The sequence below is a fragment of the Oncorhynchus keta genome, chromosome 35, assembly GCF_023373465.1.
Source record: "Oncorhynchus keta strain PuntledgeMale-10-30-2019 chromosome 35, Oket_V2, whole genome shotgun sequence".
In the NCBI taxonomy this organism is placed as follows: Eukaryota; Metazoa; Chordata; class Actinopteri; order Salmoniformes; family Salmonidae; genus Oncorhynchus; species Oncorhynchus keta.
In genome coordinates this window covers 76,357,788-76,370,161 of record NC_068455.1, presented here as the reverse complement: position 1 = coordinate 76,370,161, position 12,374 = coordinate 76,357,788, and the positions used below count along the sequence as shown (strand labels likewise).

General features: G+C 42.6%; 1 protein-coding gene and 1 long non-coding RNA gene across 9 annotated transcripts; one reads left to right on the top strand and one right to left on the bottom strand.

The window, feature by feature from the left end:
- Nucleotides 1-253: 253 nt before the first annotated feature.
- On the top strand, nt 254-9,265 carry LOC118376648 (oocyte zinc finger protein XlCOF6-like). 2 transcript variants are annotated; one of them, XM_052497742.1, is made up of 3 exons: nt 254-522; nt 5,023-5,054; nt 7,379-9,265. In XM_052497742.1, exons 1-3 carry the CDS (start codon nt 357-359, stop codon nt 9,251-9,253), a joined length of 2,073 nt encoding a protein of 690 aa, XP_052353702.1. In that variant the 5' UTR covers nt 254-356; the 3' UTR covers nt 9,254-9,265. The 2 variants fall into 2 exon arrangements, with proteins under 2 accessions (XP_052353702.1, XP_035619280.2); XM_035763387.2 differs by having other exon boundaries at nt 5,023-5,472; nt 7,347-9,265.
- On the bottom strand, nt 9,251-10,781 carry LOC127916246 (uncharacterized). 7 transcript variants are annotated; one of them, XR_008094119.1, is made up of 3 exons: nt 10,668-10,781; nt 9,469-10,607; nt 9,251-9,350 (listed from the first exon to the last, which is right to left on the bottom strand). It is a non-coding gene; the product is annotated as an uncharacterized LOC127916246 (long non-coding RNA). The 7 variants fall into 7 exon arrangements; XR_008094113.1 differs by having other exon boundaries at nt 9,321-9,468; nt 9,587-10,607; XR_008094117.1 differs by having other exon boundaries at nt 9,321-9,468; nt 9,646-10,607.
- Between the last annotated feature and the right edge of the window lie 1,593 nt (nt 10,782-12,374).

The window sequence follows — 12,374 nt, the reverse complement described above, 5'->3', positions numbered from 1 at the left end:
TGTGTGTGTGTGTGTGTGTGTAATATTGTATAGAATAATGATATTCAGTCGACTCCCAATTTTAATAATCGATTCTCACAGATCATCCTATACTGATGATAACCACCGTTTTGTCGACATGTCGTCGTCGTTTGCTTTTACTACTGGTCTGTAGGCTGCCTTGCACAGTAAACCTCCATCCAGCTGGGGGCGCTGCTGACCCCTCACTAGAACCATTGAGTTTTCTAAAAATGATTTCACTCCAACACGGAAGTAGGATTGGAGATGAGTTTGTTGGTTTTGCATTCCTTTTGTGGAGTAAAGAAAGACATATCGACTGAACTCAATAGGCTACCCAAACACCAAGTCCACTGAAAATGTCTAAACTACAGTTGTTGAGTTTGTTTTTAAATGATCGTTTAACGCCGGCTGATGTGGATATTTTTGGGGCAGTTGAGAAAACGGTATTGAAATACCAGGAGGAAAATGCTCTGCTACGGAGACTGCTGCGGATCACACCGGAGATAAAACTATGTAGAACAGGTTTGTAAACGTATACATATAGCTAGCTATAGTTCTACTCAATTAATTAAACTTGTAAGAGATCACCATTTCAACAATTTTAAGAATTATAATTTGTAATTAGTTTTAATGTTACAGTTGTCTTTGTCACGAAAAGCTGATTGAAATAGCTTACAGTTGCTGTTTGCACTCGGTTACGTCTAAGGGGAGCTAAGAGCCTATTTATACTTGACTCGAAAATGTGATCGCGACCCCTCCAGAGGCACTCACAGGCCAGATTTGTTTTTTTGTTCACATCTGTGGTCTAGTTTGTCTCTTTTTAAAATATTTTTATGTAGGAGTTTGTTTTAAACTCAGTCAATATAGTTAGCCTAAATGCTAAGGGTTTGAGAGATCTTACAAAAAAAAGAAAATATTTATATATTGTAAACGCAATAAAGTATATTTTGTCCTTCAGGAAACTCATTCCTGTGAAAGTGACTTGCAATTGTGGAAGTCACAATGGGGAGGCACGGCCTATTTCAGTCATGGATCAAACCGTTCTGCTGGTGTTCTGACGCTTATCGACCTGTTTAAAGGCCACATTCTAGAATCCACATCTTCACAAGTTTTTAAAGGGGACATTCTAGAATCCACATCTTCACAAGTTTTTAAAGGGGACATTCTAGAATCCACATCTTCACAAGTTTTTAAAGGGGACATTCTAGAATCCACATCTTCACAAGTTTTTAAAGGGGACATTCTAGAATCCACATCTTCACAAGTTTTTAAAGGGGACATTCTAGAATCCACATCTTCACAAGTTTTTAAAGGGGACATTCTAGAATCCACATCTTCACGGGATGGGAAATGGGTCATAGTAACTGTTAAACTTGACAATGATATTTTCATCATCTGTAATGTGTATGGACACATGCTTCATATAAGACTCCTTTTTGCCCAACTTCCTAGAAAACGAGAGGGTTTACTCAAAACAAAACACTCAGAGGCTTTTCTAATTCTCTCAGGAAACACCTGAATGACTCTGCTGATCGTTTTCCACCTCGAACGAGTCAAAGCTCTCAAAATAGCAATATCGTCACAACATTATGCAATAATCTCTGTGTTGTTGATGCCTGGTATTATTTGAATCTGGATGCAAAGGGTGGACCAACAAAACAATGTCATGAAAATCTAGAATAGATGTAATCATAATCTCCCCCGTTTTGTTACAAATGTAGATCATCTGTTGGCTCCCTTTTCTGATCCTCATTTGATTTCTCTGAATTTAAAAGCTACTAAAAAAAATCTTAACTGTATTCAAGGATATTGGACATTTAAACAAAACACTTCTTAAAGATCCTATTTTCATTGGAAACATCAAATCGTTAGCCGAAGATTATTTTTATTTTTTGATTTGGGTCCAGGAAGTAGAATTCTTCAAATATAAAGTCAGTTGTAGCCATTAAATGTGCCAAATAGCTGAAGCACCTGAAGAATCTTAGAGAAAAACGTTTTTTGATGAGCTTGACAGATTATCTTTCTGTAGAAAACTATCTCAAGAAGAAGAGTCTGTATCTAAATCTTTACAACTAGAATTACAACAGTTTTACACAGATCTGTCAAAGATCAAGAGCAAAATGGCTTGAAGAGGGGGAAAGAAACAGGTTAATTTCTTTGCACTTGAAAAGAGAAACTACAAAATTAAAATCTATAACAGCACTCAAAATTAACGAGGTTTTATGCAAAGATCCCGTTACAATATCAACAGTTGTCAATTCCTTTTACGAAAACCGTGACAACTCACAATTTCAGGAAGATGGTTGTGAAAGCTACATGTGCCACATTCAGAATGATATCCCTGTTATTGAGGATGGATTTCCACTCAGTTTGCGATTCACCTCTGTCAATCGAGGAAATTAGAGAGGCTCTGAATTCAATGAAAAAAGAAGGGAAATCTCCTGGAACTGATGGCCTGTCAGTTGAATTCTATAGACAGTTTTGGAAGTTACTAGAACAAACTATTTAATATGTTTCAAGATTTCATTGAAAAGGGTGAAATGGTCTCCACTATGAAACAGGGCCTTATTTCATTGATTCCGACGCCCGATAAAGACCTTTCTCTCACTGACAATTGGAGACCAATTACTTTATTAAACATTGATTACAAATGGATTGCTCTGGTTAACGCCAAAAGATTAAAGAAAGGAATAGATACCATTATAAATGAGACTCAAACAGGATTTGTGAAGGGCCGTCACATCAGCTCTAACATTCGTTTAGTCTTGGACCGTCGAGATGCAATTGACTCGAATGCGGTTGTCTTATTTCTGGACTTCTGTAAAACCTTTGACACAATTTAACATGAAATCCTCTTTCAGTCTCTTAAACTTTTTTTGTTTCGGTAAAAAAAAAAGAGTCAGTCATTCACATGTTTTAAAATATATATATAAATAGTTCTGTGTTACTAAACGTTAATACATCCAAAAGATTCACTATAAATAGTGCACGACAGGGATGCCCAATTTTGCCCTTTTTATTTAATTTTGTTTGAACTTCTATCTCTAGATATTCTGAATAATGCAAATCTGCATTGCTTAAACATTTTTAACAAAGAAATCAACATTTCCCAACTGGCTGATAATACTACTCTTTACCCTTTTAAGAGATGAAGACCAGGTCGCCTTAATGCTATAACTGCTATACTGCATCAGGATTAAAAAGAATAACAGTGATGTTCGGTAAAGTTTGATGTTAGTGGAGCAGGGCTTTGTAAACAGTAATGAGAGGAATGATGTGATCTACTTCAAAGAGGTCAAACCTTCTGGTAAAGAATAACAGAGAGGAGTAATAAAACTGTGTCCTGTGATAAAACGATAAGGCGCTATGACCAACCTCATCCAGGGGTTTAAGAGTAGAGGCAGCTGCACTTTGATAAATCGTATCATCATAATCAACAACGGGTAGAAAGGTTGATTGGACAATCTGCTTCCTGCTGACTAGAGAGAGACACGATCTGTTTCTGGAAAACAAGAAAGACCATTAACGAGCTCGTTCATATGTTTTTTGTTTTAAACGATAAATCGTTGTCAATCGAAATAGAACCATCCGATGTGTAAAGATGTTATCCGTCTGAGACAATAATACCAGAACTTGAAAACAACATGTATTTAGTTTGGCCTTAAGCATGAGTTTTAAATCAGTAAGAGCTTCCTGCAACAACTGCAAAATCAGACTGTAGCTTTGTCTCAGCCAGGTCAGCAGGGGGGTAATCAGACTGTAGCTTTGTCTCAGCCAGGTTAGCAGGGGGGTAATCAGACTGTAGCCTTGTTTCAGCTAGGTCGGCAGGGGGGTAATCAGACTGTAGCCTTGTTTCAGCTAGGTCGGCAGGGGGGTAATCAGACTGTAGCCTTGTTTCAGCCAGGTCAGCAGGGGGGTAATCAGACTGTAGCCTTGTTTCAGCCAGGTTGGCAGGGGGGTAATCAGACTGTAGCCTTGTTTCAGCCAGGTCAGCAGGGGGGTAATCAGACTGTAGCCTTGTTTCAGCCAGGTTGGCAGGGGGGTAATCAGACTGTAGCCTTGTTTCAGCTAGGTCAGCAGGGGGGTAATCATACTGTAGCCTTGTTTCAGCCAGGTTGGCAGGGGGGTAATCAGACTGTAGCCTTGTTTCAGCCAGGTCAGCAGGGGGGTAATCAGACTGTAGCCTTGTTTCAGCCAGGTCAGCAGGGGGGTAATCAGACTGTAGCCTTGTTTCAGCCAGGTCAGCAGGGGGGTAATCAGACTGTAGCTTTGTTTCAGCCAGGTCAGCAGGGGGGTAATCAGACTGTAGCCTTGTTTCAGCCAGGTCAGCAGGGGGGTAATCAGACTAGCTTTGTCTATACCCCATAATGACATCACAATACCCCATAATGACATCACAATACCCCATAATGACATCACAATACCCCATAATGACAAAGCAAAAACAGGACCTCAAGACTCTGGTTGAGAGAATGCCAAGAGTGTGTAAAGCTCTCATCAAGGCTTTTGGGTGGCTACTTTGAAGAATCTGAAATATATTTAGATTTATTTTAACACTTGTTTTTGGTTACTCCATGATTCCATATGTGTTATTTCATAGTTTTGATGTCTTCATGATTATTCTACAATGTAGAAAACAATGAAGAAAAAGCGTTGCAGGTTTTGACTGGTACTGTATGTAAATAAACGGTTTTATTTTTTGCACAAATTTCTAAAAACCTGTTTTCGCTTTGTCATTATGGGTTATTGTGATGTCATTATGGGTTATTGTGATGTCATTATGGGTCATTGTGATGTCATTATGGGTTATTGTGATGTCATTATGGGTTATTGTGATGTCATTATGGGTTATTGTGTGTAGATTGCTGAGGATTTACTTTAAAATATATATATATATATTGTTGAATAAGGCTGTAATGTATACTTCCCGAAAGCACTGTAGATCAGAGATCTATAATTGAAGTGTTCTATTTAATTCTGTAGTATATAAATGACCTCTGCTCCTCCTCTCCTTCCCTCCAGACTCCCTGCAGGTCTCTGTCTCTGAAGAGGAGGTTCCCCCTGAGCAGCAGCACTGTGAGCAGGAGTGGAGCCCCAGTCTGGGACAGAAGGACCCAGAGACCAAACAGATTAAAGAGGAAGACGAGGATCTCAGGACCAGTCAGGAGGAAGAGCAGCTTCAAGGGCTCTTTGATACCAAAGACTCCATATTCACTCCTTCCTGTGTGAAAAGTGAATGTGATCTGGAGAACCCATGTCAAGAAGCCATACTCGCTGAACACCCAACTCTCAGTCCACTGAAAACGTCTAAACTACAGTTGTTGAGTGTCTTTTTAAATGAATGTTTAACGGCATCGGCTGCTGTGGAGATTTTCGGTGCGATTGAGGAAACAGTAGCAGAGTACCAGGAGGAGAATGATCTGCTACGGAGACTGCTGGGGAGGACACCAGAGATACAACTATGTAGAATAGGTTTGTATTTAGATCTACTGATAGTTAGATATAGTTCTACTAAATGAATACACCTTTTAGGCTTTCAGATCATTTTAAGCTTTTAAAAAATCATTTGACTGTGATTGGATAAAAGTTACAGTGACGTACCAATGCTTGGACAGCATCGTCCACTGACGAATGTTGAATAAAATTCTATTTGAATTGACTCTATTTCTAGAAAGTTCATCCTTATGTTTCCCTTCTGACTCCAGTGCTACATGGAAGTAATTCAACGTCCATTTTGTTTTAGCTGAGGACGATGATTTGGTAAAAATGTGAAACGTTTTTATCTAGAAACAATTGATCCTTGATTGTAATAAAGGGTTTGGAAACCTCGAACATAACAAATTCATCATTTTCCTAAATAACTTTTAAAAATACAAACGATACAGTTAATTATTATTTTTTTTTTTAACACAAACCAATGTTTTGTTCATCGGTTATACAGAAAGTAGGCGGGGCTTTTGTCCACGTGGGCAGCAGTGTGTTTACCCCCCACCGACCTGGCTGAAACAAGTCTACAGTCTAAATACCCCCCGCTGACCTGGCTGAAACAAGGCTACAGTCTGATTACCCCCCTGCTGACCTGGCTGAAACAAGTCTACAGTCTAATTACCCCCTGCTGACCTGGCTGAAACAAGGCTACAGTCTGATTACCCCCTGCTGACCTGGCTGAAACAAAGCTACAGTCTGATTACCCCCTGCTGACCTGGCTGAAACAAAGCTACAGTCTGATTACCCCCCTGCCAACCTGGCTGAAACAAAGCTACAGTCTGATTACCCCCCTGCCAACCTGGCTGAAACAAGGCTACAGTCTGATTACCCCCCTGCCAACCTGGCTGAAACAAGGCTACAGTCTGATTACCCCCCTGCCAACCTGGCTGAAACAAAGCTACAGTCTGATTACCCCCCTGCCAACCTGGCTGAAACAAGGCTACAGTCTGATTACCCCCCTGCCAACCTGGCTGAAACAAAGCTACAGTCTGATTACCCCCCTGCTGACCTGGCTGAAACAAAGCTACAGTCTGATTACCCCCCTGCCAACCTGGCTGAAACAAAGCTACAGTCTGATTACCCCCCTGCCAACCTGGCTGAAACAAGGCTACAGTCTGATTACCCCCCTGCCAACCTGGCTGAAACAAGGCTACAGTCTGATTACCCCCCTGCCAACCTGGCTGAAACAAGGCTACAGTCTGATTACCCCCCTGCCAACCTGGCTGAAACAAAGCTACAGTCTGATTACCCCCCTGCCAACCTGGCTGAAACAAGGCTACAGTCTGATTACCCCCCTGCCAACCTGGCTGAAACAAGGCTACAGTCTGATTACCTCCCTGCCAACCTGGCTGAAACAAGGCTACAGTCTGATTACCCCCCTGCCAACCTGGCTGAAACAAAGCTACAGTCTGATTACCCCCCTGCCAACCTGGCTGAAACAAAGCTACAGTCTGATTACCCCCCTGCTGACCTAGCTGAAACAAGGCTACAGTCTGATTACCCCCCTACTGACCTGGCTGAAACAAGGCTACAGTCTGATTACCCCCCTGCCAACCTGGCTGAAACAAGGCTACAGTCTGATTACCCCCCTGCCAACCTGGCTGAAACAAGGCTACAGTCTGATTACCCCCCTGCCAACCTGGCTGAGACAAAGCTACAGTCTGATTACCCCCCTGCTGTGTTTAAAGGCTGTGTTTAAAGGCTGTGTTTAAAAGCTGTGTTTAAAGGCTGTGTAGACATACATGCCAATAAAGCCATTTGATATTTTAAAATCATAGAGATCTATAATTCATGAGTGATTCCAAATGTAAATGTAATTCTCTGGCAGATAACCTCCACCCTCCTCTCCTTCCCTCCAGACTCCCTGCAGCCCTCTGTCTCTGAACAGGAGGTTCCCCCTGAGCAGCAGCACTGTGAGCAGGAGTGGAGCCCCAGTCTGGGACAGAAGGACCCAGAGACCAAACAGATTAAAGAGGAACAGGAGGAAGTCAGGACCAGTCAGGAGGAAGAGCAGCTTCAAGGGCTCTTTGATACCAAAGACTCCATATTCACTCCTTCCTATGTAAAAAGTGCATGTGATCAGGAGGACCCACTTCAGTCCTTGACTCTTCCCCAAACCCAGACTGTGGAGAACAGAGAGAGAGACTCTAAACCAGTGGATCTCACAACTTTTGTCACTGTGACCCACATTAAGGGTCTCAACATTCCCTGTGACCCTCCAGATAATCAAAACAATGCCTCCAGCCACAGTTCAGCCGTAAGCAGCGACACAGTAGGACTTGACTACAGTCCACCATTGGATAAACACTGTTCCAAACCCAGCACCACATCTAGAAAAACTCACAGCTGCCGTGACTGTGGTGAATCTTTTGCTCTGAAAGCTGATCTGCAGAAGCATGTGACTCTCACCAAGAGACCCAGTGAATGTGTCTTCTGCAATAAACACTACAAATCCACCTGTAAACTAAAGGCCCACGTCCGACTCTGTCACGGTGTGAAACCTTTCACCTGTCCCGTTTGTGGCAAGACCTTCAAACTAAAGAAATATCTGTCCAGACACATCGGGATGCACACAGGAGAGAGATCATTTATCTGTGGTGACTGTGGGAAGAGCTTCTATCGCAAGGAGAACCTAACTATGCATATACGGACTCACACAGGGGAGAAATTATTTATTTGTGGTGACTGTGGGAAAAGCTTCAGTATCAAGAATAACCTAACCATGCATAAACTGATTCACACAGGAGAGAAACCATTTAGTTGTGGTTACTGTGGGAAGAGCTTCAGTCAGAAGGGGGACCTAGGGAGGCATATATTGATTCACACAGGGGAGAAACCATTTAGCTGTGATGACTGTGATAAAAGTTTCAGACACAAGGGGTCACTAACCAAACATATATGGACTCACACAGGAGAGAAACCGTTTAGTTGTGGCGACTGTGGGAAAAACTTTTATCGTAAGGAACACTTAACCGTGCATCTACTGACTCACACAGGAGAGAAACCATTTATTTGTGGTGACTGTGGGAAAAGCTTTAATCAGAAGGGGTCCCTTAAGGCACATATATTGATTCACACAGGGGAGAAATTATTTATCTGTGGTGACTGTGGGAAAAGCTTCAGTCTGAAGAAGCACTTAACTGTGCATATCCTGACTCACACAGGGGAGAAACCATTTAGCTGTGGTGACTGTGGGAAAAGCTTCAGTCAGAAGGCCCACCTAAATAATCATATCCGTACTCACACAGGAGAGAAACCATTTATCTGCTTTGACTGTGGAAAAAGCTTCAGTCAAAAGGGGGTCCTAGGGAGGCACATACTGACTCACACAGGGGAGAAATCATTTAGCTGTTGTGACTGTGGGAAAAGTTTCAGTCTGAAGGACCACCTAAATAAGCATATACTGACTCACACAGGAGAGAAACCATTTAGCTGTTGTTACTGTGGTAAAAGCTTCAGTCAGAAGGGGGTCCTAGGGAGACACATACGGACTCACACAGGAGAGAAACCATTTAGCTGTGGAGACTGTGGGAAAAGCTTCAGTCAGAAAGTGGTCCTAGGGAGACACATACGGATTCACACAGGAGAGAAACCATTTAGCTGTGGCGACTGTGGGAAAATATTTAGTGTCAAGAGAAACTTAATCAAACACATACGGATTCACACAGGAGAGAAACAACATGGCTGCTCAGTCTGTGATAAAATATTCACTCAGAAGACTAATCTGTTGAGGCATGTCAAAAACAACCACAAAGAAAGTAAATGAGGACACAGAGAGGAGACTAAGAGAGTATTGAGATACACCTGTGGACTAACTGAGGACATAGACACAGAGAGGAGACTAAGAGAGTATTGAGATACACCTGTGGACCAACTGAGGACATAGACACAGAGAGGAGACTAAGAGAGTATTGAGATACACCTGTGGACCAACTGAGGACATAGACACAGAGAGGGGACTAAGAGAGTATTGAGATACACCTGTGGACCAACTGAGGACATAGACACAGAGAGGGGACTAAGAGAGTATTGAGATACACCTGTGGACCAACTGAGGACATAGACACAGAGAGGGGACTAAGAGAGTATTGAGATACACCTGTGGACCGACTGAGGACATAGACACAGAGAGGAGACTAAGAGAGTATTGAGATACACCTGTGGACCGACTGAGGACATAGACACAGAGAGGAGACTAAGAGAGTATTGAGATACACCTGTGGACCAACTCTAACTGGTCCTCCTGATCCTGCTCAGTCCAATGTGACAGTAATTATATAATGTATTTATGTTTATGCTGTTGCTGCTTTGTTCATGAAAAAGGGCCAGTCTGCAGTTCAGACAACAACAGGTCAATCTAAGGGATGGAGAAGTGTAAAACACTCAAATGCATAGATTGATAAATGGAGGCAAGATGTCAAACTATTGAGCTAATGTATACAATTTACCTGTAGCTACTTGTTCATTTTGAAAGGGGCAAACTACAAACATAATTGTACACTACAAACAGAATTGTACACTACAAACAGAAGTGTACACTACAAACAGAAGTGTACACTATAATGTATGATTTGGCAAGTTAGTCATTTAACTTGCCAAAATTATCTCAAATAATGTTTTAGAAAGATAAGCATGAAAGGGTTATGGTCTGATTGACTCAGCAACCAAAAAAACATATATCTAAGTGTAGGGTACTAAGTGAATTAGAAAATTAATAGTTATTTCTGGTTGCTTATCAAAGTTAGCTGGCTAACTCTTCGATCCTACTTTGTAGTGTATCCCTCTGGTTGCTTATCAAAGTTAGCTGGCTAACTCTTCGATCCTACTTTGTGGTGTACCCCTCTGGTTGCTTATCAAAGTTAGCTGGCTAACTCTTCGATCCTACTTTGTAGTGTACCCCTCTGGTTGCTTATCAAAGTTAGCTGGCTAACTCTTCGATCCTACTTTGTAGTGTACCCCACTGGTTGCTTATCAAAGTTAGCTGGCTAACTCTTCGATCCTACTTTGTAGTGTACCCCTCTGGTTGCTTATCAAAGTTAGCTGGCTAACTCTTCGATCCTACTTTGTAGTGTACCCCTCTGGTTGCTTATCAAAGTTAGCTGGCTAACTCTTCGATCCTACTTTGTAGTGTACCCCTCTGGTTGCTTATCAAAGTTAGCTGGCTAACTCTTCGATCCTACTTTTGTAGTGTACCCCTCTGCAGTTAAAACAACTACAAAGTGGGAACCCACCACTGTTTCGCTAAACAGCTGAGGGATAGGGTTGGAGAAATGTAAACACTCAAATTCAGACAGATTTATGATAGTTAATCTTATTTATTACATTAAATATTGAACCATTTACCGTATAAGTGCAGGTGAGCGTCAGAGCCGTTGTCGTAGGAGTTTATCTTAGTCCTGTATTGACACTTTGCCTTTTTGATGGTTTGTCAGAGGGTGTAGAATTCCTTCTAAGCGTCCCGCTCCTTGAAAGCGTCGGCTCTAGTCTTTTAGTTCAGTGCGGATGTTGCCTCTAATGCTTCTGGTTGGCGTATGTACCTACGGTTTGTGTGGACGATGTTGTCGATGCACTTATTATTGAAGCCGGTGACTGATGGGGTATCGGATGAATCCCTGAAGCTTGGCTGCAACCCATCTAAGCCCACGCTGCCCTTCAGGCCCTAGACTTTTTGCACTGATGGAAATAGATTATCCGAGATACTACTCCAGCTGCTGTCTGCATCTGACTGTGTGTTCTCTCATAGTCTGAGAGCATCTGGTCGTGGTGGTGGTGGTGGCACAGGGATTACTAATTTCTCCTAAATGGAGTCCACTGGTCCCACTCACACATGCAGTGGTTCCTCAATTAAAAGGTTTTGAGTTTATGCGGCAGCGTAGCCTAGTGGTTAGAGCGTTGGACTAGTAACCGGAAGGTTGCGAGTTCAAACCCCCGAGCTGACAAGGTACAAATCTGTCGTTCTGCCCCTGAACAGGCAGTTAACCCACTCACACCTCCATCTCCAGGCCGTCATTGAAAATAAGAATATGTTCTTAACTGACTTGCCTGGTTAAATAAAGGTAAAATAAAAGAAAATAAAAAAAAAACAATATGCCGTGACCGTTTATGGTAGATGGTGGCTTTCTGTCATTGCACCACACTGCCACAAGGGGGAGATACGACGCTGATTTATCCGTAGTCTAAACTGTGACACAAATGGACTATATTTTCCTGAATGAATGGATGTGTTTTCAGTCTGAGAGTCTCTCTTCTCTGGCACTAGAGTCCTGCATCAGGCAACAACAAAAACAAACGATCAGCTGGCGGTCCTGGAGTTGAGAGAGAACTTGGGTAAATACAATGGCTGCAAACACACATGACATGTGGACTGACGATTTTCGAAAAATAGGTAAGGTGGGCTTTTGGTTTCTCTATTTTATATTTTTTTAGACAATTCAAAACATACACATACAAACAACAACTACATCACACCTGCCCAGACCCACCTGCTCATACCTCCATCTCCAGACCCACCTGCTCATACCTCCATCTCCAGACCCACCTGCTCACACCTCCATCTCCAGACCCACCTGCTCATACCTCCATCTCCAGACCCACCTGCTCATACCTCCATCTCCAGACCCACCTGCTCATACCTCCATCTCCAGAACCACCTGCTCACACCTCCATCTCCATCTCCAGACCCACCTGCTCATACCTCCATCTCCAGACCCACCTGCTCACACCTCCATCTCCAGACCCACCTGCATCACATCTCCATCTCCAGACCCACCTGCTCACACCTCCATCTCCAGACCCACCTGCTCACACCTCCATCTCCATCTCCAGACCCACCTGCTCACACCTCCATCTCCATCTCCAGACCCACCTGCTCACACCTCCATCTCCAG

Excerpts from the sequence above, each read along its gene's own strand:
- LOC118376648 (XM_035763387.2), top strand. The coding sequence starts at position 357 with ATGTCTAAACTACAGTTGTTGAGTTTGTTTTTAAATGATCGTTTAACG. Across the intron at positions 523-5,022 it reads GATAAAACTATGTAGAACAG|ACTCCCTGCAGGTCTCTGTC; the intron begins GTTTGTAAACGT and ends CCTTCCCTCCAG. Across the intron at positions 5,473-7,346 it reads GATACAACTATGTAGAATAG|ACTCCCTGCAGCCCTCTGTC; the intron begins GTTTGTATTTAG and ends CCTTCCCTCCAG.